This window comes from Crocodylus porosus, unplaced genomic scaffold (genome assembly GCF_001723895.1).
Source record: "Crocodylus porosus isolate Cpor-Errol unplaced genomic scaffold, CroPor_comp1, whole genome shotgun sequence".
NCBI lineage: Eukaryota > Metazoa > Chordata > Crocodylia > Crocodylidae > Crocodylus > Crocodylus porosus.
The window spans coordinates 6,830,665-6,858,544 of record NW_017728926.1 but is presented as its reverse complement, the minus strand read 5'-3'; the positions used below and the strand labels follow the sequence as shown (position 1 = coordinate 6,858,544).

At 42.0% G+C, this 27,880-nt stretch overlaps 1 protein-coding gene across 2 annotated transcripts in view; it reads left to right on the top strand.

Annotated features, from left to right (window-relative positions):
* The window catches only part of PRKCZ (protein kinase C zeta), a 203,897-nt gene that overhangs the window by 153,475 nt on the left and 22,542 nt on the right, over positions 1-27,880 (top strand). For both annotated transcript variants that reach the window (XM_019541286.1, XM_019541287.1), the window contains 8 exons: positions 106-294; positions 9,884-9,981; positions 16,753-16,839; positions 17,646-17,781; positions 20,207-20,294; positions 21,088-21,207; positions 22,637-22,716; positions 23,842-23,931. In XM_019541286.1, coding sequence (XP_019396831.1) covers positions 106-294; positions 9,884-9,981; positions 16,753-16,839; positions 17,646-17,781; positions 20,207-20,294; positions 21,088-21,207; positions 22,637-22,716; positions 23,842-23,931 — 888 coding nt within the window. The remainder of the gene's footprint in view (positions 1-105; positions 295-9,883; positions 9,982-16,752; positions 16,840-17,645; positions 17,782-20,206; positions 20,295-21,087; positions 21,208-22,636; positions 22,717-23,841; positions 23,932-27,880) is intronic.

Genomic DNA, 27,880 nt, shown 5'->3' with positions numbered 1-27,880 from the left:
AAGCAAATCTTGACTCTGTCCAGAGGTTAGACATCTCTATAGCAACAGTTCTTTGTTAGGGAGACTTCAGGGTTTTTTGATGTATATCTGTCTTTCTCTATACAGGATATCAAGCCAGTTATTGATGGAATAGATGGAATTAAGATCTCTCAGGGGCTTGGGCTGCAGGACTTCGACTTAATCAGAGTTATTGGACGTGGAAGCTATGCCAAAGTTCTTTTAGTACGGTTAAAAAAGAATGATCAAATTTATGCCATGAAAGTAGTGAAAAAAGAATTAGTCCATGATGATGAGGTAATAATTTATGCTAAGCATGACTCAATTCCATATTTTAAAATGTTGTTTGTTAGTGTTACTTGTTCTAACTGGTTCACTAAGAAAGTAATTATTTTTAAAAAAATGACCATATTTTTGGACAATTAGTGTGTTGTCATGAAAGTTTGACTGACTTGTAAAGTTGTGGGTAGCATCAGTTGTCTATATGCAGTGTGGCACAATGATTTGCTTTGAATAGAAATGTCCATTTTCTCGTAAACAAATAGACTGATTACTTAACACAATCTTAAAATCACAAATGACATTTGCTACTAAACCTGGACATATTCACCACATCTGTTCAAGTTTGAAAGAAATAAGTAGCTTACAAGTGTACATATACACGTGTAGAAAAGAAGCACAAATAATACAGAATAATTGCTTGAAGAAGCACAAATAATACAAAACAAAAGATACAAATAATGTTTCCGTATAGTAAACCACTGCAGGTTTTTGAAAGTGGCAACATCGACATCATTTTTTTGAATCACTTTAAAAGAAGTTCTGTAATATCTCTTCTGGGGGGCATCCATGAATTTGACTATGATACTGAATGCAAAAATAGATCTTTTCTTGACATTCTTTCAGATGTAGCTTCTAACTGTAATCAATATACATTTTTTCAGATAGGAATGAAACATTCAAGTCTACGGTCGTCTTCTTCCATATGGCTGATGTAGATACAGAAGAAGAGCTGTAATTTTACATTTAGGTGATTGAGCCAGACAATTGTGTCAGGACCAGCAGAGTGTATTTCTTATACCTCCTTCATATTTGTGGATCGGGCACTAAGTCATTATATGTTCTATGCTCTGTTCTGGGTGACCAGTGACACACTGGAGAGCTTTTAATTTTCCATTTGTGCATCAAGTATCTGCATCTCTCAAGGTGTGTGTGGATAGTTTCGAGTTGCCCAAAGCCACGAACCTTTTGCATTGGATCTGTTGCAAGGTGTTCATTTGGAAATTCCTGTGAACTCCATTAGGTTTCCAAGCTTCATCAGGGTTGAAGTTGCATTGTTGAAAGTTAAGTGCATGGATCAAGAAGGGCTTGCAAGACTTTAGTCAATGGTGAGGATTATTTTTGAGGATCTGGTGGATGGAGAGATGTTTGTTTTCTTTAATTTGCTGGACTTCCCATAGAGTTGCTGTCTCACAATAAATGAGTGGAGGAGTGGTGTGCGACAGCACGGGGAGCCAAGATGCGGGGGCCAACTTAAGTTTTCCAGTGATACACGGCATGAGAGAGTTCAGGTGGTTATCAGCAAGTCGAGTGTGACTGCTCCTGGTCCATACTGTTGCACAATACTCAGCTACAGAGTATGCAAGGATCAGCATTAATGTCTGTAATACTGATGCTGATACTCCCCAGCTTGTGCTTGCCAATTTCTGGACCAGACTGACCCTTACCTTTATCTTGGTAGGTTCTTATCTTCAGATGGTCGTGGAAGGTTAACGGGTGGTCCTGCTCCACTCTGAGATAAGATGGAGTGGGGTCATGCTGCACAGTGTTGCCGCAGAAAGTTACCTACAGGGTATGCTTGAGATTCCTGTTATCAAGATGGAAGCAGCAACTTGTTTTGCTGGGATTTGGCTCCATTTCCGAAAATATTCCTCCATGGTTTTCAGGTCCTTATTCAAAGTTGACTCTATGTCATTGAAGGTGGCTGCTTGTGTTGCGAAAGCAAGGTCATCTGCATATACACATTTGTGCAACTTTATTGATGGCATATCATTTGCGTACAGGTTTCCCTTTCCAACCACGGTTTTGAATATCCACACTTCAGAGAAGGGGGGGTACAGTCTGAATCCTCCCATAACCCCCCTTTCCCTGCTCATGCCTCTCACTCCTCCCCCCCAGCCTTGCTGGTGCTCCTCGCCCCCCATCCACAGTTCCTGCTCCCCCAGTCCTGCCAGTTTTGCCAGTCACAGTTTTGCCAGCCACGGGAACTTTCAAGAACCTAACTCCCGTGGTTGGTGAGGGAAACCTGTATACATTAAAGAGCATTGGTGCGAGTACTGAGCCTTCTAGCATCAATTACTGAGGAACCGGAGCAAACTGACTCTGTCACCCATAGCCACCTATTATTCAGCATTGTCCACATCAGGAGCAGTGTTTGATAGCAGGGTATATACTTTGCAAGCTTCAGCATCAGACCTTTAACCCAGACCGCGCTGTAGTCTGATCACAGATCTACAAAGGCTGCACCAGTCTTGGATTTTTTTCCGAAAACCAGTTTCAGTATGCATTGCAAGGGCCAGAACTTGCTTGCAGCAACTTCGCTTAGGCTGGAATCCTGCTTGTTTCCTAGGGATCACTGGCTTGATAAAAGGGCTGATTCTTTTGAGGATGATATATTTCAGGAGTTTGTAGGTTGTGCCCAGGATTATAGTTTCCCAGGTCAAAGCTTACCGATTTGAGTATTGCAGTGACCATCACCTCTTGCCATGCTTTTAGTGTGCATCTGGATCCCATGGTTTTTGTGTACAGTTTCACCAGCTATTGGAGTCCTTTGGGGCCTAGATGATGGAGAAATTCTGGGAGGATACTATCTCCACCGGCTGCCTTCCATTTCTTCATTGCTGTTAACCTCTCCTTCACTTCATCTATGCTAAAAGCATTAGGGGCTTGTATAGGGATTGATATTATCCGGTATACTTGAAGATTGACCTCTTGTTTGATGTTTTTTGTCAAGAGGTCCATTTCAATTTTCAACTAATTTAGAAGCTGTGGAGCTGGAATGGTGTTTTGGGGTCCAGTATTCAGCTGAACTAGCAGCTCCAAGGCATAATAGGGCCCAGGCAAGTCGACCAGAGTGTGTGAAGTTCAGACCTTCAACACACTTAATCTACCTTTGGCATCTGGCTAAATCTAGAGACCCTAGCAGGGCCTTCACAACCTGTGGGTTGCCTGACCAATTGTACAGCCAGAGCAGGTCATAGGTCTGTTTAGTCCACTAGCAAGTATATTTCCCTGGAAGCCCCAGGGGATACTTTGCTTGGTGGCAGTAATCACGAGGCTGGTGAACCAATGATAAAATTTTGGTGTCTCAAGGATTTGGGTCACCACTTTTTTTAACAACTTCCCAAGTCAGCTTTGGCTACGTTCCATCGTGGGATCTGTTTAAGCAACCTCACAGGGATCCCGATGCCGACATAAGTAATGATGGGCCTATGTTGGCTGTTGGGAAAGTCAGGGAGTATATACATGGAGCATGCTCCTGTTTAGATCGTTGAACATGATGGTGAGATCTGGGTTATTGCCAGTGAGCTAAGTGATTGCCAATGAGCTGAGTGGAAGGCTGCTCACTTTTTGAGATTGAAGGCCAGATGTAGACCATCTGTGAACATCCAGTCCATAAGGTCTTTGCTGTCAGCTTCATTTGCATCATAACCCTGCATACCATGGTGGCTGCTAGAGTCATCAGTGTAAGGGCTGGGATGGGTGCACTTGGGAGTGCTGGCTTCAGCCATTCCAAATTAGGGGCTTTGTATAGGTTGGTAATGTTTCATAGTTTCATAGTTAGTAGGGTTGGAAGGGACCTGAGTAGATCATCAAATTTGACCCCCTGCCATGGCAGGAAAGAGTACTGGGGCCAAATGACCCCAGCAAGGTGATTGTCTAGCCTTATCTTAAAGACCCCCAAGGTAGGAGCCAGCACCACTTCGTTTGGAAGTTGGCTCCAGATCCTAGCTGCCCTGACAGTAAAGTAGCGCCTCCTGATGTCTAATCTGTTCAACTCCCCTATTTTGATGGCAGTAGTGTAAGTGGCTTTTTCTTCAGTTGGGTGTAAGACATTGAAATCTGTGATGGTGTTCTTCACCTATATAAGTAGGCCGTATTTCAGATAGTGTTTTCCACGTATATATAACTAAGCCATATTTTGGATGGTAATAGCTAGTTATAAGATTCTTGTTATCCATGCATACAATAGCAGCTGGCCTGTTGGCCAGGGGAAACACGAGTTTCTTGGAGCACAAGAACATCGATGTTATATATCTTCAGGATATTTGCAACATACTTGCACTTCATCCAGGGAAGTCCCTCAATGTTGCCTTGGAGGATCCTTGTTTCAGGACCCATCCAGCATGTTACTTGGCCCTGAAAAGAGCAGCTGAATTGCTGTGCTGAAAGATCTGGAGATTGGTGATCAAAGTTCAGTCGTCAGGTTGATGGAATTAGTCATGATTTCTCACTTAATGGAGTAGGCCACATGAAGGCTGCCATCCTCCCCAAGTCTACAGTGTCAGCCTACTTCCTTCATCACTTGAAAAGTAGATATCAGAAAGGTGTTTTTGTTTTGTATTTTGTATCTGGAAGGAAATAAGACAAAGTACCACAGGAAAAAAAGTACGAATTGTGTTGGTTCCAATAACCAGCTGTGTACTAGGGCTGTGTGAAGCTTCAGGTGGTGATTCGATTTGGAGGAGATTCAGCCCAATTCAGTGGCCAAATCTCTGAATCGAATCAGGGGACCAATTAAAAGGTCCGAATTGATTCAGAGCTCTCCAAATATTCAGAAAAGATTTGGAGAGCTTTGATTTGGGCAGTCTCTGGTGGCTGCAGCAGGAACCTGCAGCCAGACTCTGAGCTGGTAAGTAGGGGCAGGGTGAGGGACCCCTGCCAGCCCCAGCCCCTGCCTGCTCCTCCAGCCTCCCCCCTCCCCCCCATGGCTGCTGTGCCTGCCTCAGTTCCCGGTACTTTAAAAAAAAAAAAAAAAAGCCCCGGTGCTCACTGAGTGCTGCTGAGTGTGTGTGTGTGTGGGGGCTTTGCACAAGCCCCCCGACACACTGCCCCACTCCCCTATCCCCGCCATAGGTGCCCTGTCCAGGCCAGCTCCAGCCCTTTAAGGAAAAAAAAAAAAAAAAAAAAGCCCCGGGATTCACCACTCCTGCAGCTGCCTCAGGGTTTCAGGGGGCTCATGTAGAGCCCCCATGTGGTGTGGGGCAGCAGGAGGCAGCGGGGATCACCCCCCACTGGCAGGAGTGGTGAGTGTGGGACTTTTCTTGGTTTTTTTTCCTTAAAGGGCTGGAGTTGGCACAGGTGGGGCACCCATGGGGGAGCTGGCAGAACGAGGGGGAGCGAGGCGGGCTCATGCAGAGCCCCGCATGCAGCATGGGGCAGTAAGGGGTAGCAGCAGGGTTCTCCTCTTCCCCTCCTCCCCGGCCCGGCTTCACCTGGTGAGCTGGGACTTTTTTTCCTTTAAAGAGCCAGGAGCTGCAGCAGCCATCGTCAGGCTGGGAGAGCAGGCAGGAGATGGGCCTTGTTGATTCGGCTGAATTGATTCAGAACAGTAATTCGAATCAATGACTTGAATCACTGTCCCCCAAATCGTCAGAATCTGAAGCAAATACTAGCTGCTTTGCACAGGCTTATTGTGTACCACCCGGTATACTTGTGACTCTTCTGGAGAATAGGCTACTATGATTCTTAATATTTATGCTTGCTCAGCTAAATGCTACAATCTTTCTTTCATGACCAGGAACTAAGTTCCTTATTCGATTTTGTTTCTTATTTCTTCAAATGTTCTTCTCAGCAATTGGAAAAACTGAAGAATTTTTTTTTTTTGTGAAATTTGCAGTTGTGCTTGAGGATTAGAGGTAGTTCAGAATTGTTCTTACTTTGAATTGTGTACACCTTAAAAATTACATGTATATAAAAGCCTTTGTCTGTATGTCTGTTTGTGTAATGCTTTATTTGTAGTCTGATTGGTAGTCTGAAACAACCAATCAGAGTGCTCCCAGAACGTTCCAGATGAGAGGCGGTGGTGATGGAGCAGACAGATCATGGGATGGGGGGGCAGCAGCACCCCGGGGTGCTGGGTGGCGGTGGCTGCCACCACATACAAGTTCCGCCCCCATTCCTGGGAGCTGCCAGTGGTGCAGGATGGAGCAGCAGGGGGTGGGGGTGCACAGGGCCACACCAGGTGTCAGGGGGAAGGGGGGGCGTTTGATAGTATGATAAATATTTTACTAATAAGAAAAATACCTTCTGAAGTTGAGAACATTTGCTTAAGAACTCTCCCCACACCCCCTACCTTGTAATTTGCTTTGCCTCAAACTAGACCATAGGCCACTGACAGATGTTCCAGAGATGTGATGGGATCTGATGTATAATCCCAATAATTGGGCCTCCTGCCGTACTACATGTGTATGGTAGGAGGTGTGATGGTGACATTGAGCAGAAGATCCCATCACACCATATTGCTGGTGCAGGGCAGCCTGGGGTTATGATCCAGGGATCCCTCTGCACTTGTAATCTTTTTTCCTGTGGCTAGGAGTTCTGTCAGTCGACAGAGCCCCCAGTCACTGGATCATGGTATGTCCCCATGGCTGGGAGCTCCAATCAGCTGATGGGGCTTCCAGCCACAGGGTGTGCCATGGGCCTTCATGGCAGGGAGCTCCAAACACTGTCAGGGCTTCCAGTTGAGAGAGTACATGGCACTGAGAGCTCTGAACACTGATAGGAGCCCTGGCAGTTACTCGAGCCACTAGCCATGGGGCATACCAAGTGTCCTGTGTTTGGGAGCCTCAGCAGTGTTTGGAGCTCCCAGCTGCAGAGGCCCATGGTGCACTGCTGCAGGGGGGAGACCCTGCACCCTTGCACCTGGGAACTCCAATTACTGCCAGGACTTCTAGACACAAGACACACCTTGCACTCCCACAGCTGGGTATCCTCAAAGTGTTCAGAGCTCCCAGACACAGTGCACATCACGCACATGGGTCATGGTGTGAGGCACAGCCAAACTGAGAATGCATCAGGTGTGTGACTCGGTCTGTGCTAGGTGTGTGGCACCACCAGGACTGAGAACCCCCTGCGGGCCCAGGGGTTTCACATGCCCAAGCCTTGAGGGTTACAGCAGCTTCAGTCCCCAGGACTCAGGGATTTCGCGTTGGACATGGTGCACCCCTGAGGTGGGAGCCTTGTCAGCTGACGGGGCTCCCAGCCTCAGGGAAGACCTTGCTTATATGTACAAATTAAAGCTCGCTAGCAACCAGCTAAAGAGTTACTACACATTTTGAAGTCTAACTTAATAGCTAGTTGAAGCTTTTTATTGTGAAATGGCTACCTTACATGTCTGGCTGGTCTTTAGGTAATTGTGCAGTTAAGCCAGGGGTGGGCAAAATATGACCTGCGGATCTTTGTCTGGCCCATGGAGGTCCCTCAGTCCCACCTGACCCACCATCCAGCTGTGATGTTTCCTACCGCCCCCTGGGCACACAGCAGGGCTGGGGCGGCTCTCCAGCTAGATTATCTTTCTAGACAGCCAAGAAGTGGTGGCTCCTGGCTGCCGTTGCCACTGGCCCCAGCCCTGTGGTACTGGTGGGGACTTGTGCATGTTGCCCCGTGCTTGCTTCAGCACTGAGCATTGGTGATGGCCAGGCAGAAACTGTTGCTCAGTGTGGGGGGGAAAGCAGCCTCTCCCCCTCACTGCTGCCGGGCCCTTCCTGCTGCAGCTGCCCAGAGCCCATGCTGGGCAGCCCAGAGGTGGTGGTGATGACAGCAGAGACTCAGGGCGGCCCAGGGCAGGTTGTAGGTGGCTACAGCAGGAAGGGACCAGCAGTGAAAAAGGGGAGGGGCTGCTTTTCCCACACGCTGAGCCTGGCCGCTGCCACTGCTCAGGGCAAGTGAGTGTGGAGCAAGCACTGGGTGGAGTGGTGCTATGCGGATGGTTCCCCACCAGTACCACCGCTGCCTGGGCTGCCTAGAAAGGCAGTCCAGCCACAGAGCCTACCTCAGCCCCGCCTCGTGCCCAAGGGGCTGCAGGATACACCATGGGCAGAGAGCGCCTGGGTCAGATGGGACCAAGGGACCTGCCATGGGCCAGACAAAGACCCTCCATAGGCTGGAAGGAGCTGCTGCTGCCTGGGCTACCTAAAAAGGAGCTGCCCCAACCCTGCTGCGTGCCCAGGGGATGGCAGGACGCACCATGGGTGGGTGGTGTGGACCAGGTGCACAGCGGTCTGAGGTTGGGACTGTGTATGTGGGTTCCGGATGATCTGATCCAGCCAGGGTGAGTCCAGAGCAGGCGTGGGGTGAAGCTGGGGCTGCCTGCTGTTGCCAGTGGTGGGGAGGCAGGCTCCGGGCTTTTGCAGGATGGGGGTAGGTGATGACCAGCTCAGGGAGGCACATGTAAGGGGCTCCCATGCACATCCCACCATACCCACAGACCTTCCCCCGCAAACCCCACAACTACACTTCCCCCACACACACAATCACGCAGCCCACAGACACCGCACATTCCACGTATAGCCCCCACACACACTGCCGACCATCCTCCCCCACCATACACACATCCCCCACAAATGCACCCCCCAGAAGTCCCCCATACCCACCCACCCATATACACATCCACACATATCCCTCACACCCTCCCTCGCACCCCACATACACACACATCCACACACAACCACAAACCCCATACCCACCCCTCCAGGCCCCCTACAATATACAGGAGTTAGACTTCATTTTGAGGTATTATGCAATCACCTCTGTATATGCAGTGGAAATGTACACAAATCAGGACAAAAATATATTTTTAAGTAAAATTAAAATATGTTATTGTCAGTGTTTGATTTTTAGTTTATCGGGGGGGGAGGGGGGGTGGTTTCCAGTTCCAAGACGACAAACCCCCTTCCAAAAAAGAATACTTCTAGGGCAAGGGGAGGGATTTTTGGTGGCAAAGGTCAGGGGTTAGGCGGCAGGACTTCTGCTGACCGGGGGCAGGGCTACCCTTTTTGCCCTTGGTAGCTCACTAAAACTTGTTAAGCGTTGCTCTGGCTGAAATAATTGCCTGCCCCTGAATTAATCAGTTAATTGTGCAACACTTGTAACATATAGAAGGGGCCTCATTGTGTTAGATCCAAAGCTAAGCAAGTATTGGCAATTTCAGCTGAGTTCATGTCGAGTTTTTGTCTTGGTACAAATGAAGATGCAAGGTTCTAGGGATGTTAGTCGTAATAAAACAGGGGATTTACACTGTTCTGTTCCTGATACAAGAGATCTTGCTGAGAGATGTACTTTTTTCAGGACCCAAAGCTTGTTTTTTACTATTCTTAGTTCTGTGAAATAATCTTAAATATGTTAGATGTTTCACAACCTCTTTAAACTGTGGTGATCCTTCTGAATGGTTATGTAACCCATGAAAAGTAACTAAATAAATCAAAATGTTTTTATGACTTTCTCTAGACCAAAGTTATTTTCTTCTTTTATAAAGAATATTTGCAACAGTGCCACATGTTATATAAAGGAATATTAAAGTTCACAGTTTATTTTCTGGAGGGCTGTTGGTTGTAGCCATGTTGGTCTAAGTACATAGGCAGGCAAGGTTCATTAGGTAGATGTGATATCCTTTTTTAGACTAGCTAAGTAGTTGGAAAAAATATTCTTTGCAAGCTTTCAGCGTTTGTGCCTGAAAGCTTGCAAAGAACATTTTTTCCAACTATTTAGTTGGTCTTATATAAGATATCACATCTACCCAAAGAACCTTGCCTGCAATTTATTTTCTAGAATTTATACCCACAGTTTATTCAGTAGAAGTTCTGATTCTCCAATTACTCTATTTCAGGATATTGATTGGGTACAGACTGAGAAACATGTGTTTGAACAGGCATCCAGTAACCCATTCCTAGTTGGTTTACATTCATGCTTTCAAACGACAAGTCGGTAAGAAAGATGTATATTTTGTGGATATCGCCTGTGTGTATGTGCATCAGTACATAATTTATGGAGTTAAGTTGCTTAAATGGATAAATAAATATGAATAAGAGTATCTTCATAAAAAAGAAAGAAAGGAACAGGACGTCCATTTTTCAAGCCATGTATGTAAACTCTGACTTAAGAATGTTTCTCCTGAGTTTTCTTCACATTTAATATGTTTAAGCTGTGCTCATGGGCTGGATCGGGCCCACAGCTGAGGGGCAGTGGCATACGGCAGCAGGAGCCACAGGAAGAGCACTCCCAGGGTCCTTCTGCCTGCTGCCTGCAAGTTGTCTCAGTGCATTTCTGTGCCATGTTCCAACTCGTGATACCTCCACTTCATGTACAGTTCCTGGTAATTCCCCAGCCCTGCCTGCTCTCTACTCTCACCACTGAATTTTTCCCTCAATACGGCCATCGGCCACAGATATTCACAGCCCCTGGTAGTGATGGTAAATGGAGGCCATGGGGGGAGTGTGCTAGAGAGTAGGGAGTGCCAAACTAGTAGAATGATGGCCCACCATACATAAATAGTTGCCAACCCCTGGTTTAAGCAGTAAAATACAGAAAAATAGCCCATCTCAGATTGTGCATCTAAAAAGGTACTAATATTTAAAAGCAATTAAGCATTTATTGACTGCTTACTCAGATGAACTGAAGTCCTTTTTCAGTCTGTGCTTTTTTTCTTGGATGCCAGAGTGATGAAAGTATACAAATAATCATTAATAAATAATGACTATATATAGGTCAGTTATACTTCTTTATTAGTGGTTCTCAACCTTTTTGTACTCAAGGCACCCTTCATTAGGCTTGAGGCAAGGACAGCCCTGAGCCTGTTCTTATCTGCTTAGTGTATCTGCTAATCTCCTCACGTCTCACTTATGTCCTTGCATCTTGTGGCACCCTTCAAAGCATCTGGCAGCACTCCAGGGTTCCATGCACCTTGGTTGAGAATCATTGATCGATATGTATTAAAATGTCTTTTAGTTGTCCAGATTCACTTTCTGAGCTGGTTCACACAGTAACAGGTTTTTCAGAACTAAGTAACTGCAGTTCCCTGTAACTCTAACTGTTCACTTGCTTAAAAAGCAATAAACCTGAATTTTTTTTTAAGATAGCGTTCTGTGGATATATTTTAGCCTGGCTTGTGTACATATCTAATAAAAAGAAGTACCCATCTTTGTTCCCAAGGTACCTTCACAATTTTTAAGTATACAGCCATGACACGCATCAATCTTGGAATCCCTCTGCCTCACCACCTACTATTAATCCATATCATATGTTCACAGCAACCAGCAATAACCCAGCAGCAAATAAATGTTGGCTATTTCCTTCCTACCATAATATTCTCATTTTCTCTTAGTAGGAATAAATTATCTGTACAAAATGCCCTGACGGTCATTAACTAGAGTTGTTATGACCAGGGAGAAGAAATGAGCTCCAAAGATGACCTGGAAAAAAATTAATAAAAATGGTGTTTTTACAGCTTTATAATGTACAAAAAAAGGACCTAAAAGGATATATATATTTATTTCTGCTTGCCCTTATTTTAGAAATATCAGGAATATGAGTACCATCCTGCCTTGATTGTTATGCTTAAGAGTTTTCTGGATGTCTGAGGGTTGTATTGATGAACAGGTCATCTGAGTTAAATGGTCACAAAAATAAACAACATTTATTATTTTAAATATTTAGTTTTAAAGCCCAATCCCCTTTCTTTTCTAATCTTACTGTTGTGTTATAATTTTGTCATTTCACTAATACCACAGTTTCATTATACCTGTCTTAGACCTGAAAGTCTAATTTAAAAAACAAAAAGGAAAGAAGAGAGGACAGACTTTATAAAGAAAAGAGAAAAAAAAGTTTTGGTTTTGTATTGGTTGAGTTTTGTTAGTTTTTCAACCTATATTGTGAGAAAAAACTTACAATTTGGGTTGACAGATTAACTTTTGTTCAAGTACCTCAAACAAAGATGGTCTATCTTGTACCTTAGATTTTAATTTGGTTTGGACTTTATCTGTCTCTTGAACTTGACCTTTAGTTAACATTTTAAACTTAATATATAGCTGTTTAAGAGGGTATTCTCTGGGTGGTATAAATGGACTCTTCTGTATCTGTGCTTTACCAGTCTTAGAATTGGGTGAGCATCAAGGGAGACATTTTCCAAATAGGTGTGATGAGACAATGGTAAAGAGGCATTTTTAAATCATGGAAAAATTGGGAACATAAGGAAAAGCTGCTTCTCAGACAGCTTCAGCTTTTATAAAAAGCACTTGCTCAAAATGTTTTGAAACTGTAGGTGTCTTCGACCTCGGCAACTTTGCCTGGATCACATTTTCCCATAGATGAAATGTTCCCTCTAGAATGTAATGTCTCTTAATATGGCTGATCATTCTACTTCTGTGTTGTATCCTACCTAATGCATTTCCTCTTGTCTGTTTAAGGAGACATTTTTAAAACAGTCTATAAAGCAACCAATAAGCCTGGATACTGAAGCCTGACTATAAATGGATCTCCCATTGACTTCATTGGTTATACCATTATATGTATACATAATGGCCCCATAATGGATGTAGAAATTTCTTCACATATCAGGACATTGAGCCATTTCTGATTATAGTGTTCTGTGCTAAGAAATATAGCATGATTATAAAGCAGGACCATCCCCAACTATATCATCCCAGCCAAGGCTTTGTCTAGCCAGGTCTTAAAACCTCGAAGGATGGAGATTCCACCACCTCTCTGAGTAACCTGCTCCAGTGGTTTACTACTCTCCTTGTGAAGAAGATTTTCCTAATATCCAACCTCAACTTCCCTTGCTTGAGCAACTTGAAACGATTGCTCCTTGTTCTGTCACCTGCCAGCACTGAGAACAGTCCAGCTCCATTCTCTTTGTACCATCCTTCACTTATTTGCAAGCTGCTATTAAATCTCCTCTTAGTCTTCTCTTCTCCAGACTAAATAAGCCCACTTCTCTCAACCTCTCTTCAAAAGTCATGTGACCCAGCCCCTTAACTAATTTTTTGCCCTCTGCTGGACTCTCTTCAATTTCTGCACATCCTTTCTGTAGTGGGGGAAAGTGCGGGGGGGGGAGGGGCAAGGGGAGAACTGGACACACTACTCCAGATGTGGCCTCACCAGTGCTGAATAGGGGGAAATAATCACTTTCCTCAGTCTGTTGGCTGCACAGCTACTAATGCATCCCAGTATGCTGTTAGCCTTCTTGGTAGTAAGGTCACACTGTTGACTCATGTTCATCTTATTGTCCACTGTAACTCCCAGGTCCTTTCCTGCAGAGGTGCTGCTTAGCCAGTCAATTCCCAGTCTGTAGCAATACATGGGATTGTTCTGTGCTAAGTGCACGACTTTGCACTTGTCCTTATTGAACTTCATGAGATTTCTTTTGGTCCAGTCCTCCAATTTGTCTGGGTCTCTTTGAATCCTGGCCTTACCCTCCAGTGTTTTTGCTACTCCCATCAGCTTGGTTTAATCTACGGATTTACTGAGAGTGGACTCCCCATCCCATCTTCCAGGTCGTTGGTGAAGATATTGAACAAAACTGACCCCAGGACCAGTAGGCTGTCAACTAGATATCAAGCCATTGACTACTACCCTTTGAGCTTAACAATCCAGCCAGTTTTCTGTCCATCTTAGAGTCCATTCATCCAACCCATATTTCTTTACCTTGCTTGCAAGAATGCTGTGGGAGGACTGTATCAAAAGGCATACAAAAGTCAAGGTGTAAGGTATTTTCAAACTTTTCTACTGGCAAAGGTATTTGTAAAGTCAGAAGGGGGAGATTCAGTTATTCTAGATGCTCCTTTTGGCTGCACCAAATTTAAGTTCCATCTCTGATGAATAATTGTCACACCTGAACTTAGACATTTAGTCTTTGTACAGAAGCTATGCAAACCAGGCATACTACTGGAATTTAAAACACATTTCTCATAGCACAGGATGAAGAGGTCGTAGATTGCTCTATTAGGCATATATTTAGAACTGTTCTTATTTTTATGTCTGCATATCTGCTGGAACGAGGCTATTTAACTGGTGGACCACGAGGGGTTAATTTGTGGCATCCAGGCTCTCTATTCAGGTGTCCCTTAGTAGGCCTGTGTGAAGCCACTAGTATTTGCTTCAGATTCAGCCAGTTTGGGGGACAGTGATTTGATTCGGTGATTCAAATCCCTGTCCTGAATCAATTCAGCTGAATATGATTCGGCCACTGCCAAGTCGGCTGAATCTCCGAATCAAACAGGCCCCATCCCCTCCCCGCTTTCCCAGTCCCATCAGTGGGTGCTCTGCCTGGCCCCAGCCTCCCAGCTCTTTAAAAAAAATAAAAAAAGAAAAGTCTGGCACTCTCTGGCTGCTCCAAAGCAGGGGGGTGATTCCCACTGGCCCTGCATTGCATGGGGGGGGCTCTGTCACAAGCCCCAATCCCCCGCCCCTTTCCCAGCCCCAGCTCCCGGCTCTTTAAAAAAAGAAAGAAAGAAAAGAAAAAAAAGCAGGGGCAGTGATCCCCACTACCACCCAGTGCCCCATGTTACACGGGGGGCTCTGCCACGAGCCCTCAGAAACCCCAACAGCTGCTGCAGCAGCTGGTGAGTCCAGGCTTTTTTCCCCCCCCTTCTTTTTCTTTAAAGAACTGGGTGCTGGGGCCAGGTGGGGCAGCTATCGACAGGGCTGGGAGAGTGGGCAGGGGATGGGGGTTTGTGGCACAGCCCCCCCATGCAGTGCAAGGCAGTGGGGGGCAACAGGGATTAATTACGTCCCCTGCCTGGCAGGAGCCAGTGAGTGCAGGGCTTTTTGTTTCTTTGTATGTTTTTTAAAGAAGCAGGAGCTGGAGCCGAATGGGGTAGCCATTGACGGGACTGGGAGAGTGGACAGGGGTCAGGGGGTGCTCAGGGGATCTGGGGGAGCAGGCAGGGAATGGGGTCTGGTGGAGGGCCCCCATTGTCCCCTCCCTCCGCCTCCAGCACCCCAGCCCCCTACTTACTGGCATGGAGTCTGGGTCCAGATCTCTGCGGCGGCAAGTAGGGACTGCCCAAATCTCCGAAGCTCTCTGAATCTTTTCCAAATCGATTCAGAGAGCTTCAAATTGATTTGGACCTTTTTATTCATCTCCCGATTAGATTTGGATTCGGAGATTCAACTGCTGAATCAAGCCGTATCTCCTCTGAATTGAATCAACACCCTAAGCTTTGCGCAGCCCTATCACTTACCCCATCACTCTCCTGCTTTTGCCACAAGGGTCTCCAGGCTCCCCTCCCTCCTCTCATTTGTTTCCTGCACCTGTCCCTGGGGTCAGAATAAGGCAAGATAGCCTGTGGGCTCAGGGTGCCTGGGATGTTCATGTGGTGCATGCAGCACAGCACAGCTGCTCACATATGGCCCCCAGCCACTCAGAAGTTGGACAGGCCTATGCTAAAACATCTTTTTGGGAGATGACTGGTTTGAATCGTATGTGATATCAGTCATCAGAATCATTGTGCATCACATTTGCTAGTTTTAAAAGATGGACATGTTTTTCTGGTGCTTTGTTTGTTTTTCAAAGAATAACAGAAAAGATAACATCAAGTTTCAGATGACGTTTCGGAGAGTATTGCAGGAAACTTTATTTTTCAAATGTGAAGCTGTTCATACTCTGTCTTTCCTGATTTAAAAATAATCAACCTAAAACAGTATTCTGTATATGGCAATAACTCATACCATGTACTGGAATAGCAGCAGTAACAGTAGTAAATTGCCAAATTATTATTATATGATTAATCCCTTTTTTTAGTGAAAGATACTAATAATACATTATCATCGAATTAGAATTTTTAAAGCAAACTGTGGTAGTTATTTTCTTATGGATGTTTTTCTGCTTCATTCTGTTTTTTATGCCAGAGAAATACAGCTATTCAGTAGCTGTACAGTGATAAGACATGATACTACTATTCTAAGTTCCATGAGACAGTCATTGCAGTCTGTATCACTCATTTGAAATGATAGTCACAAATTAATATCTGCTTTGCTCCCACTTCTATTTCTAATAGATAAATTCAAAGCTAAAGTATTTATCATCTTCCTGCCTGTCATACTCATATGACTATTTCATAGATATTAGGGCTGGAAGGGACCTTGGAAGATGGAGTCCAGCCCCCTGCCCCAGGGGCAGGAAGTCAGCTGGGGTTACAGGATCCTAGCAAGATAAGCATCCAGTTGACTCTTAAAGTAATCCAGAGTAGGCACTTGACTGTATCTCATGCCCTTGTTTTTATCTCTGAATAAGTTAAGATTTTTAAAGACTATATTTTCATACTATATTTGAGAAGTAGTGATTTTGTATTAATAGCCAAAAGTAGAACTCTGCTACTTTAAGTAACTTCTAATATCCTTTTCATATATTTGGGTAATTATTCAGGGCTCAAGCCAAATACAGACCTGGTGTAAACAGCTCCATTAAGTTCAGTCCTGTTCCTTCATTTGTATTCCTCTGCTAAAGAATTCATATATCTACTATTTAATGATGGTATTTCACTTGCATGCTACAGACATGGGTGTGTTATAAATCAAATAAATATTCTTTTGTTTGGTTTTGAAATAGTTATTTTGGGTATAACTTTAAGGTTAAATCTCTTATATAAGAAAGGGCAATTTAGAGGTAAGAAAAAGTTAATTTGGAAATTAAGGGTCATCGCAATTTTTTTTGCTTGAAAATGTCCTTGGATTTATTTTATTTCATTTTATTTTCAGGTTGTTCCTTGTCATAGAGTATGTAAATGGGGGAGACCTCATGTTTCATATGCAACGGCAAAGAAAACTTCCTGAAGAACATGCAAGGTATTCTATTAATGCATTGATGAATGTACTAATTCTCTTAGTGTTGGTACTTAGCACAACATAAAAAAAATTAATTACAAAACTTAAATGACAGACAATTGCAAGGGAGATTGTGTTCTTGACATTTCAAAAGTAAAAATCATGTTCTTAAGATTAGAATGCAGTGCACACTTGAGAGAGAAACCACTTTTGTATAAGACAGGGGATGTGCATTTAAAGAAAAAAGCAAAACCATAATGCAGTTGATAATAAAAACCATTAATTATTACTACTATATATTCAGTAAACTGGTCTCTGAAATGCACTTCTGATTGAGGATTTAATTCTTTAAGTGAATCTCAATGAAGCGGTTCTATACCAAACCTCAAATGGGGATATAATTAAAGAGAAGCAAACTCCTCTCTTGCAAGCCTTGGCACTACAGATAAATGTCAGTACGGTAGACATGATGTAGACTTTAGCATTCTAGTCCTGAAGCTGGTTAATAATTTGTCAGGTTCATGTAAATATTTAGAATAAAGAACAAATTTCTTCATATAATCTGATTGTATCAAATACAGTAACACTGAAAAAAAATACTTGCCATACTTAACTACAGAGAGTAGCTGTACTTGTTTTGATCATAAGAGCCCCTTATGCTTGAATTGGCTTTGTTATCCTCTCTCTAGGTAGAAGCTAAACTGATGTTAGCTCTTTATTAACTACTGTCTTCCTTCTGTTTCAAAAATTCATTGGCATTTTCAAGTGTTACCAACTTTATATGATTCCCCTAATGGACAGGTTGGTTTTTCTCCTTTTTATTTAAGATTTTATGCTGCTGAAATTTGTATTGCTCTAAACTTTCTACATGAAAGAGGAATAATCTACAGAGATTTAAAGCTAGACAATGTTCTTCTAGACGCAGAGGGTCATATCAAGTTAACAGATTATGGCATGTGCAAGGTAGGATTTTTTTTTTTTTATATCTCACTGATTTTTTTTTTCGCCAAAGTGTTTCCCTGTTTTCCTAGATATGGATTTTCTTAAACCTTTAGTCCCCACCCTTTGCACTGCAAGCAGCATATTATTCTGTCCCTTCATTTTAATTTTCCAATTTTCTGTGGTCACAAGCAGGGTAGGAGGGTCTCATGTGCAATGTGTTGCCCATGCGCCATGCTTTGGAGACCACTGCCCCAAATGTACACAGGATAACCAAGCCCAGAATTTGCTTTTTAAAATGCAGTTCAATCCTGAAATCTAACTTCTAAAAAATTAAACTTTCTTACTTAACAAACTTTCTTTTTGTATGAATTCCACTTCATGTGCTGACTTTTGGGCTAAAATGAGTTTACTTTGTTTTGCTTTTGTTAGTCATGAAGATTCAGAATTACTGTCCAAAAAGTCCTGAAAAGCTCAATGCCTTACCTTCTCATTCATTGTCAACAAATTTAACCAACAGCTAGATCTACAAAGGAACTTGGGTGTTGTGCATTAGAGCATTGCAACACCTAGTATTTTAGCACTGGACCCAAGAGACACATTCTCAGTCCTATGTGACCCTAGGCCTACATTATAAACTTAGGACCTAAGAGTCCTACTTTATATTTCCACAGTTCCATTGAAGAAATGTAATTGTTACTAGCCTTTATTTTTGGATACTGAAGTCACTGGGATTCCATGGTTGGTTAGTATTTGACCCTTGTCTTTGGTGCAGGTCAAGTCTGATACATCCTCAATGAGAAAATTAACACTGCCCTTCTAGGGGGATGGCCTTGACTAACTTATATACTGGGCTTTTAATATTTACACTTGTGTGAACTTGATTTCTATTAGCCTTCTCAATTATGAGGTCTTATGGGGAAGAGGTCTTGTATATTTTTACATACACAATTTCTCTATTGAAAATTTGTAGCATGACAGCATTGGCACTGCAACCTTCAAAGTTTTGTTCCAAAATGGTTGATAGGTGTGACATTTACCTTCAGGGAATCTACAGAACGTATTAGTGGTCTCATTTTAAAATGTTGCAGTGTAAAAAGCAAAGTTTGAGGAACTTGAGCAAATTAATGTAGAGAGACCAGAAACTTTTAAGAAACTTGCATTGGGTATTAAAATGTTCATCTCCTCACCTGCTGGTTTCACTCCTTTGGCGTACATACAGCAAGATTAGTATGTCAGGCCCCTAACCTATGTTACATTTAAGATGTGATTCACCAGTCAGTCGCATCTTCAAGTGCAACCTGGCCATATAATCAGCTGCAGCTTAAAGCAAAACCAGCCATAAAATTATTCCACAAAAAGTATGTAATAATATTGTCACTGATTTCCTTCATGCCTTAAAATAAATATGCAGCTGGGTGGACTGCATAGGGACTTGATAGGGCTGCAGTGTTTCTGCCAGCCGCCAATCAGCTGATTGGCGGCAGCATTAAGGTTGTACTAGGAGTAGAATGGGCCCTGGTGCAATCCCTGCTGGTTGCTGATCAACCAGTGAGAGGCAGCATCAGGACAGCACAGGGTTTGGAATGGTGGCCAGCAGGGACTGCACCAGGGTCCATTCCAGCCCCAGTGCAGTCCTGATCCAGTTGCCAATCAGTCCTGGCTGGGCCCAGGGACTTGAATTGGCCCTGTGGGTCCCTGTAACAAACTGACAATCAGCTGATTGTCAGGCAACACTGATGCAGAGGGAGCCCAGGACCGTGATCTTGGGGTCACTCGGTATTGGCAAGTAAGGTGTGATTTGAGATCTGATCCATGATCCCAAAGTCGCGTGTCCTGCTATGCACATGTGACATGGCAGGAGACTCAATTGTTGGAATCACGGATCAGATCCCATCACACCTTTAAATGAACATCTGTCAGTGGCCTCAGGTATTTCCTAGTGCCAGACAAATCCTCAAAGTAGCAGTACAGCTTGCACTTCTGTGACAATTTCAGAGAGCCCAAGGATTGATTGGACTGTATCAGTTTGAAACTACCTTACCAATATTTCCTTTCGTTCATGATTAAAACACATTTGTAATGGGGCAGTATAAAGAAGCTTACGTTGTCACTTACATTGAGAAAACAAAAACTGTTTTTAGTCTCAGAAAACAGTTATGTTAACATACATTTAAAAAGTGTTCTTGTGTTGTTTAAGCAATAAAAGCACCTTTGAAACATATTAAGGCTAATGATATTGCATGGTGCAGTCCTAGAACAACTCACAAGCCAGTCTTGAACCTTGAGCACTTCTGGAAGGTGTCTTGTCACTGTCTTAATCTTCTGGAATTGCATTTTTGCACGGAGGAGTCTTGGACTCCCAAATCCGTGTCTTCAAAACCTGGTTGAAAGGAAGTTCCTGTAAGTAGAACTCTACTTTCAATATTGAATTGGTTTATTCCTTTAGGAGGGATTAGGCCCTGGTGACACTACAAGCACTTTTTGTGGAACGCCAAATTACATTGCACCAGAGATCCTCAGAGGAGAAGAATATGGTAAGGCAATGCATAAACGGTAACAATTTAATTGCAATGAATCCCAAGTTCAAGTTCTGATATCAGGCTGCTATGGATATTTTAATTAGGCTTACATATTTTTTAATTTCATTACGTACAGACAAGACTGGAATTCATTGCATCTTCTGTAATTCCATTTTAGCTTTCTCAGATGTACTTGAGACAATTTTGGTATCCTGCCTCATAATCATGATTGTTTAGGTCCTATTAAAACAGGGTTTCAGAATGTGGGGGCTTCCTACTGAGAGAGAACTCTTACATAGGACTACAGAGCAATGCCTGTCCCTTATACCTTGGCTTTAAAATTTCGGACTAAGCACTGTATGGATCAGATTTGAGTATCCAATCATGGAAGTCTTAGACTACTGTTGTTTCACATTCTATATGAGCATTTTACATATTATAATTAGCTGAGTGTATGGACTAAAATAACGGAATCCTGTAATTTAGCAGTATGATAATGTAACAATTACAACTCTAAAAATTATTAAATATCTTTCAGTATTAAGAAACATATTGACATTTATCTGAATGTTGCTAATTGGAACCTTGCTATTCTATGGCACAGCTGCAAGTTTTTGAACAAATTGCTTGTGCTAATTTTTCTGCAAGGTACTCTGAAAGTTTAGTCCTGAAATACACTGGGCCATGGCACCAGTGGCTTCAGTGAAAACTGAGGAGTCTCAGCATTTTGCAGAATTGGCCACTTAATCGCCATTGATTGTCTAGGGTTAGGCATCACTTGAAAACATGCTCTGCAACTGCTTTACAGGGTTTAGTGTGGACTGGTGGGCTCTTGGTGTCCTGATGTTTGAAATGATGGCAGGAAGATCTCCGTTTGATATTATTACTGACAATCCAGATATGAATACTGAAGATTACCTCTTCCAAGGTATAGTAAAGATACGTTGTATTATGTTTTAATTAATTTTAGTTTGTGAATCCCTTTGAAAAAAAGCAAGACACTAAGAATTAAAATTATTGGCCACCTTAAGATACTAAAGAATTCCTTACCCTGTCCTTTTAATCTTCCACAAAAGATTTGGTAGTGAGCCCAGTATTTCGCATAGCTATCACTATGAGCGCAGGTAAAAATTGGCATGGTGTTTCTAATTCAGCATCCAAAAAATAGTTTTCTTTTTAAAAATCCCAAACCACAAAAAAAAGCAAAGCCATGCCAACAAGACAAAGTCAGTCTTCTTCTAATTGGACTTTGTGCCTGTACAGTACAGAACTAACCAATGATAATGGGGTTGAAATGTCCTTGGTTGTTGCTGTTACATCATATAATATATTTTAAGAAAATAAATAGATCATTATATTTGACAGATCACTGCTCATGTGTTACTCTTTCCCTCCTCTAACCATAGTTTGGGGTATTTTTTCTCTTCCACTCTTATTCTGTGGTACAAACATTTTATATTTTGTCTGTTTTTTCTTTATTTAAGAGAGTTGCAAATATAATTACTTTTACTTTGACTATCTGAAATGTTCTGATAGTGCCTATAGTAACACCTGAAATACTTTAACAATATAATTTTTTTATGCAATCAACTGCTGAAGTTACCATATTATATTCTTATTAGTTGGAAGAGGTAATGGTTTATTCACTCATAATTAGAAGAGAGAGCATTGCAGTATTTGTTTTAGGATGTAACTCTACATATGAAGATGTTTTATAAAAAACATTGCTTTCTATTATGGTAGGAATTTTCAAAGTGGTAATTATATAGTTCATTTCTTTATGGTGAATGCATGGCAACCATTTAGTAAGTTATTCATTAGAAGCTGTTTTGCCCATCAAAGGTAGCGTTATGCATGATATAGTAATTAATTATAGAAATATTCAGTGAAATTTACATTTTGGAGACAATTCTGGAAATATTTGATTAATAAAGAGTAGTTTTCAGAAGTATATTGCACAAAGTTGTGAAAAGAAAGGTCTCATTCAAACATAACCTCCCATGGCCAATCAAAGTGCCACTGTGAGCATTCCCAAAGTCTGTTGCATATTTTTTAAACTACAGAACTATTCTCTAAGCTATCTGTTGTGTGGTGTATTGTATAATATGGTTTTTGATGATGCAATAGGAAGTTTAGACCATTCAGAAAAAGTTTAATTGTCCCTTTAGTAATATCACCTTTCACTTTAAATATATTAAGTAATTAAATATTTGTCATATTAGCATATGGTCCAGATAATAGCACAGATGAACAATACCATGTATTTATTGAAATCCTAGTGAATATTATGTAATTAAGCATAAACATATGTGTTTATACTTCAAAAATATATATATTTTTTTTTTTATTTGTAACAGTTATTCTTGAGAAACCAATCCGGATTCCAAGATTTCTTTCTGTCAAGGCCTCCCATGTCTTGAAAGGATTTTTAAATAAGGTAAGTTTTCCAATATTTCCCTTATTTATAGCATATAGGATTGGCAACTCAGAACCTTATTTTGCAGTGAATTAAAAATGTAGAAACGCTTTTGCTTACTTAAAAAAAAAAAAAAAAGCCTGAATACATTATGTAATATAAAAACGGTCTTTTAATTGCTGACTTGTGTGAAAAATTCATAGCATAGAATTTAACTTTTAAAACTTGCTAGCAAATAAAAAGTAGTAAAACAAACTACCAGATGGTTACTTAGTAAAATGTTCTTTATAATGAAACAGAGTACAAAGATTACCAACAAAGATTACACTAAGCTGTGTTTTTATGAGTACTCTTTATTCATTCAGGTAAACTGGCTGAAGTTAATGAAATTATCTGCTTTAATTGCAGAGTGAGGACAGCATTTTTTAACTATAAAAATACAGTTTTACAATGTAGCCCAAAAACAGTTGAAAAAAACCCTAGTTTATAATAAGTTTCCAAACCAATTGCATATAGAAAGCTAGATTGATTTAGTTTACGTTACCAATGTTTTATATAACATTACCAATTCTGATGATAATCTATGCCAGTGTTGCTCAAACTTTTTGGCCCTGTGGGCCAGATGAATGATGGAGGGCAATTCATGGGCCTGAATGAGCCTGGTATGCCAGGACTGGGCCCTGGTGCCTGTCACCACCTCCTCTGATCCCTGCACATTGGAGCCCAGGGGCCTGGTGTCACTCCTTCCTGCCTTTGCATGTTGGGATTTGGCCCTGGGGCCTGGCATAACCACCTCCTAGCCCTACCCCTCTCTCACTGGGATTGGGCCCTGGGGTCCTGCACCAGCACCATACGCACCCGGCCCTGTGTGCTGGGATCAGGCATCCAGTCAAGCACACAGGGCCCAGGGCTGCCCACAGGTCCTGCAATTTGGCAGCAGGTCAGTGGTACCACTGCTCCCCTGCTGCCAAATTTTGGATGCATGGAGATCCCCACGGATCAGATGACATGGTTCCATGGGCTGGGGATTGAGCATCCCTGATCTACTCCTGAACAGTGGAAAAATAGAAGTGTTTTGTTTATGACAAGGCAATAAAAAAGGAAGTAGAGGAAAACATAACATTGATGATGTTTTCTTTTTCACAGGATCCCAAAGAAAGGCTTGGTTGCCAACCACAGACAGGATTTTCTGATATCAAGTCTCATACCTTTTTCCGCAGCATAGACTGGGATCTGGTAAAAATAATTACTTTAATTCTGTTTATGTGTGTTAAATAGAAGCATGTTTCTCTAGTGTTTTAATTAGTATATACATGTGTATTAATCATGTTAAAAGCTCTGTTAATAACCACTTTCATAAAATTATTGTTACTTTTAAGTGATACTTTATCCTTGGGTAAAATTTATTCTTAGTGTCTAGGTTTGTTAAAGATTTACCTCCTGGTGAAACACCCACATTCCTTCAGAAACTTCAGTTGTATTTATGAATTTTATGTTTAGAAGATAAGTTTTCATTCTTCCCAAAAGCACTGCCCTGGTCTTCTTTAGAAAATAAAAATAAAAACTGTTCGAAAATCTCATGAATTACTGGGGGCCAGTTTATTCCTTGGGTTATTTGGTAGGCTGCAGCACAGTTTTTGCAGCATTGAAAAGTCTAGCACAGAAAAGTGGGCTAGCAAAAGCTTCCAAGATCAGAGGCCAGTGCCTTTCTTTCACACACAGTCATGTCAGATGATTCTGTTCATAAACTTATCAAGGACCATATTAAAACTGGTTTTTACTCCTGCTACTTCCCTCAGATTTCAGGTCCTCAACATTACTCCTGCAGTGGCAAAAAGCCCTCTCTGTCTGAAACAGGGTGGTTAGTAATTAGCTGTCACAACCCATTTAATGGGCAGGGGCAAAGTCTATAGTACCATGTAGAAACGTGGCACTTTAAATCCATGTGGTAAAGTGATTTCCTTATATTTTAGCAAGTAAAAGCACAGAAATGTAATTCCTTACAGGTATACTGGAGGTTGTATTTACCTGAATAGTCCCATTAATTGTTAATGTGGATAAGAGAGCGTGGAATCAAGCTCTTAAAAGGCAAGATGACTGAGGAAGGGATGAGATTTGAAAATAATATGATCATATAATTATGCTTTACTTGTTACATTTGGGTTTTTCATTTTATTCGTTACTCTTTGCTTGGGGTGGTTTTTATTCCATAGTGGTATAAAACAAATTTTAATAAGTTTTGTCAAAAGTTGTATGCTGTGCATCAAAGTTGTTGATTGTTAGATGTCTTGCTCTCTTCAGAAGAACATCAGTCATTTCTCAATTAGGTTCATGATTCTCATCAAGAAATCATTGTTAAAAACTATTTTAGGTACTAAATATTTTATAGCTAAGGTAGCAACATTACTATATATGTGGGTTTGTGAATTTTTAGAACCTAAGCTTAATGATGGTGAGTGTTTGAGTTTTTGGTTGGCTTTTTGTTTTGTCTTTTTTCCTCCGCAATATTTCATAATTTTATGGAAAATGTCATAGAAACAGGAGGTAATGACATTAACAGCATGAGAGGAGTTTTGGAGAAAGGGAGAAAAAAAGAATGCAGAATGATTAAAGGAGAGCTCCTTAAACTAAAATAGGATGATTGTGTAAACCTGCCATCTTTTCAGCACTTTGTCATGTATATTATGATTTTGAGATGTAAACTATACTTAATTTAATGTTTCATAAAGACTACAGGAAAAATAGGCTTATTTTTGGCTCCTGTTGCTCTGGTTTTTATTTAGAAAGACATATTACTCCTAGTGTATCATAGTCATTTAGAATTAGACCAAAGACATTTAGAATTAGGCCAAAGATTTTGTTTTGCAAAAATAAAAGGAAATAAAATCCAGTGCTGATGATTTGGAGGATGTTTTTAATTTAGTGAACCTTTCATTTGTAATGTAGCTGAGGGGGGAATATTTACAGTAAAAAATTCTGTAAATCATTTACCACTGAAACACAACCATCTTACACAAGAAAACCAGAGCTTAACATAACATAGGGGGTAGTAACGTGCCAGGGTCCAGACTGAGTATAACGTAAAATAAGAAACAGATTCTGTTTCATAACTTAAGGTATGAGTAGAAGGGAGTGCAGAGTTGCATGTAATAGGTTAAGTGATGTAGAGTCGCATAAACTTTTATAAGCAAGAGTTCACTTTATGAGATGCTATCGCCAAAGTAAGCATTAGGCCTGTGCGAATAGGGAAGTATTCAACTGGGATTTGGATCTGGCCGATACAGAGGACAGTGATTCGATTCAGATCACTGTCCTGAATCTATTTGGCCAAATCAGCTTCAGAAGATTCAGCAGTAATTCGAATCAGCCAGGGAGAGGCAGGCATAGCTGGGTGGCTGCAGGTTCTCCCATGGCTTCTCCAGCTGTGCCTGCCTCTCCCTGGGCAGGGCAGTCATGAGGGCTTCTCCCATGGCTCTTCCAGCTGTGTCTGCCTCTGCCATGGCAGGGGGGTGCTGTGGGGCTATGCACTGCTGCTGCTTGCCCAGCTATGTAGGCACAGCTTGCTCCAGGTAGCAGCAGCACGTAGCCCCCTCTCCCAGTGCTGCCACACCTGTATCAGCACTGGGAGCAAGGCCTCTGTCCTGCTGCTGCTTGTCAGCTGGTGTGGAGGGGTGCAGGATGCGGGCATGGCAGCGCTGGGCACGGGGTCTCTGCCTTGCCACCACTTGTACTCTTCCGCCTGGAGTGAGCCATGCCCACATCCCACCCCAGCTGGAAAGTGGCAGCAGAGCCCCTGCTCCCAGCGCTGCCACGCCCTCACCCCCCCACCTCCCTCCCCGAGTAACGTGCCCCCTGCCCTAGCTGGGCAGCTTGTCCCAGCCCCAGTCCCTCCCTCCCACACACTCCTTCCCTTCTCCAACCGCAACCCCAGCAGACTTACCAGCTGGAAACAGCCTGTTTAGTCTATGGCTGAATCTCCAAAGTGGCCAAATCTTTTCCAAACTTTTTTCCAAATTGATTCGGATGCTTCAAATCAATTCAGAGCTTTTACTTGGTCCCCTGATTCAATTTGGATTTGGATATTTGGTTTCCGAATCAGGCCAAATCTCTTCCAGATTGAATCAGCTGCCAAAGCCTTGCACAGCCCGAGTAAGCATAAGCAGGAAATGTAAGGATATTGCAGCTTCTTATAAAAAGGTAGGTGGAATGATATTTCACCGGTTTTGAGCACCCCAGTTGACTTAATTGGGGGCTAGAGTTCATCAGCACCTCTAAAAATACTTATGAATTTTCAGATCAGGAAGGTACAAAAGGGATTTATCCTACAGATGATGTCAGTATTGAGATGTCACTTTACTTAGCGTGAGCCAGAGACATTCAGGCATCTAGTAAAACAGTTTTCTTGAAATACTTCAAAATATTTACCACGCTGTTATTTTTCATAAAAGACCATGATGTATATTCCTAATATCTATTTTTATTGCAATTATCTGTCACAATTCTACAAAATTTTGATCACTGTCACTGCTTAGTTGTACATAGATACAATGGAGAAGGGTATAGACAAAAATCTGAAGAGAAATATTTATGTTAAAATTAATTGCATATGAAATATATTCTTTGTGGTTCTCTTTCTGTAATGAAGTCCTAAATGAATGTAGTCATAGGACTAAATTTTTGCTACTCTTGTAGTCAGTGGAATTCGCCAACTCACAGCTTAAGCAGATTTTGAACTTACTATTTTTTCTACTTCTTCCATATCATGACATCAAGGACTTTTTTAACATTCACCAGTTTGTCATTTTGCATTTTGAAGTGTATGGTTTAAGAGATAAATACCCCAAATCTATATAATAAATTATATGAAGACTGTCAACAGGTCAGTCCTAATGAGTTGTCAGAGAATGTAACAAGAAGAAAAGTTATCATGGGAATAAAACTGGAAGGGAAAGAAAAAAATTTAGTATAGCTAAATCTAAGCATGTATTAACCTTGAAAGATTACTTCCAGCCACTAATGGAACTGTTAGAGATTTCCATTTCCATTCCAGTTAGAGTGACTTTGTAACTCTAGTTTTCTAAATACCGTATTTTTCGGACCATAAGACGCACTTTTTTCCCCCCAAAAGTGGGGGGAAAACGAGGGTGCATCTTATGGTCCGAAGGTGTGTGTCCCGGGGAGACGG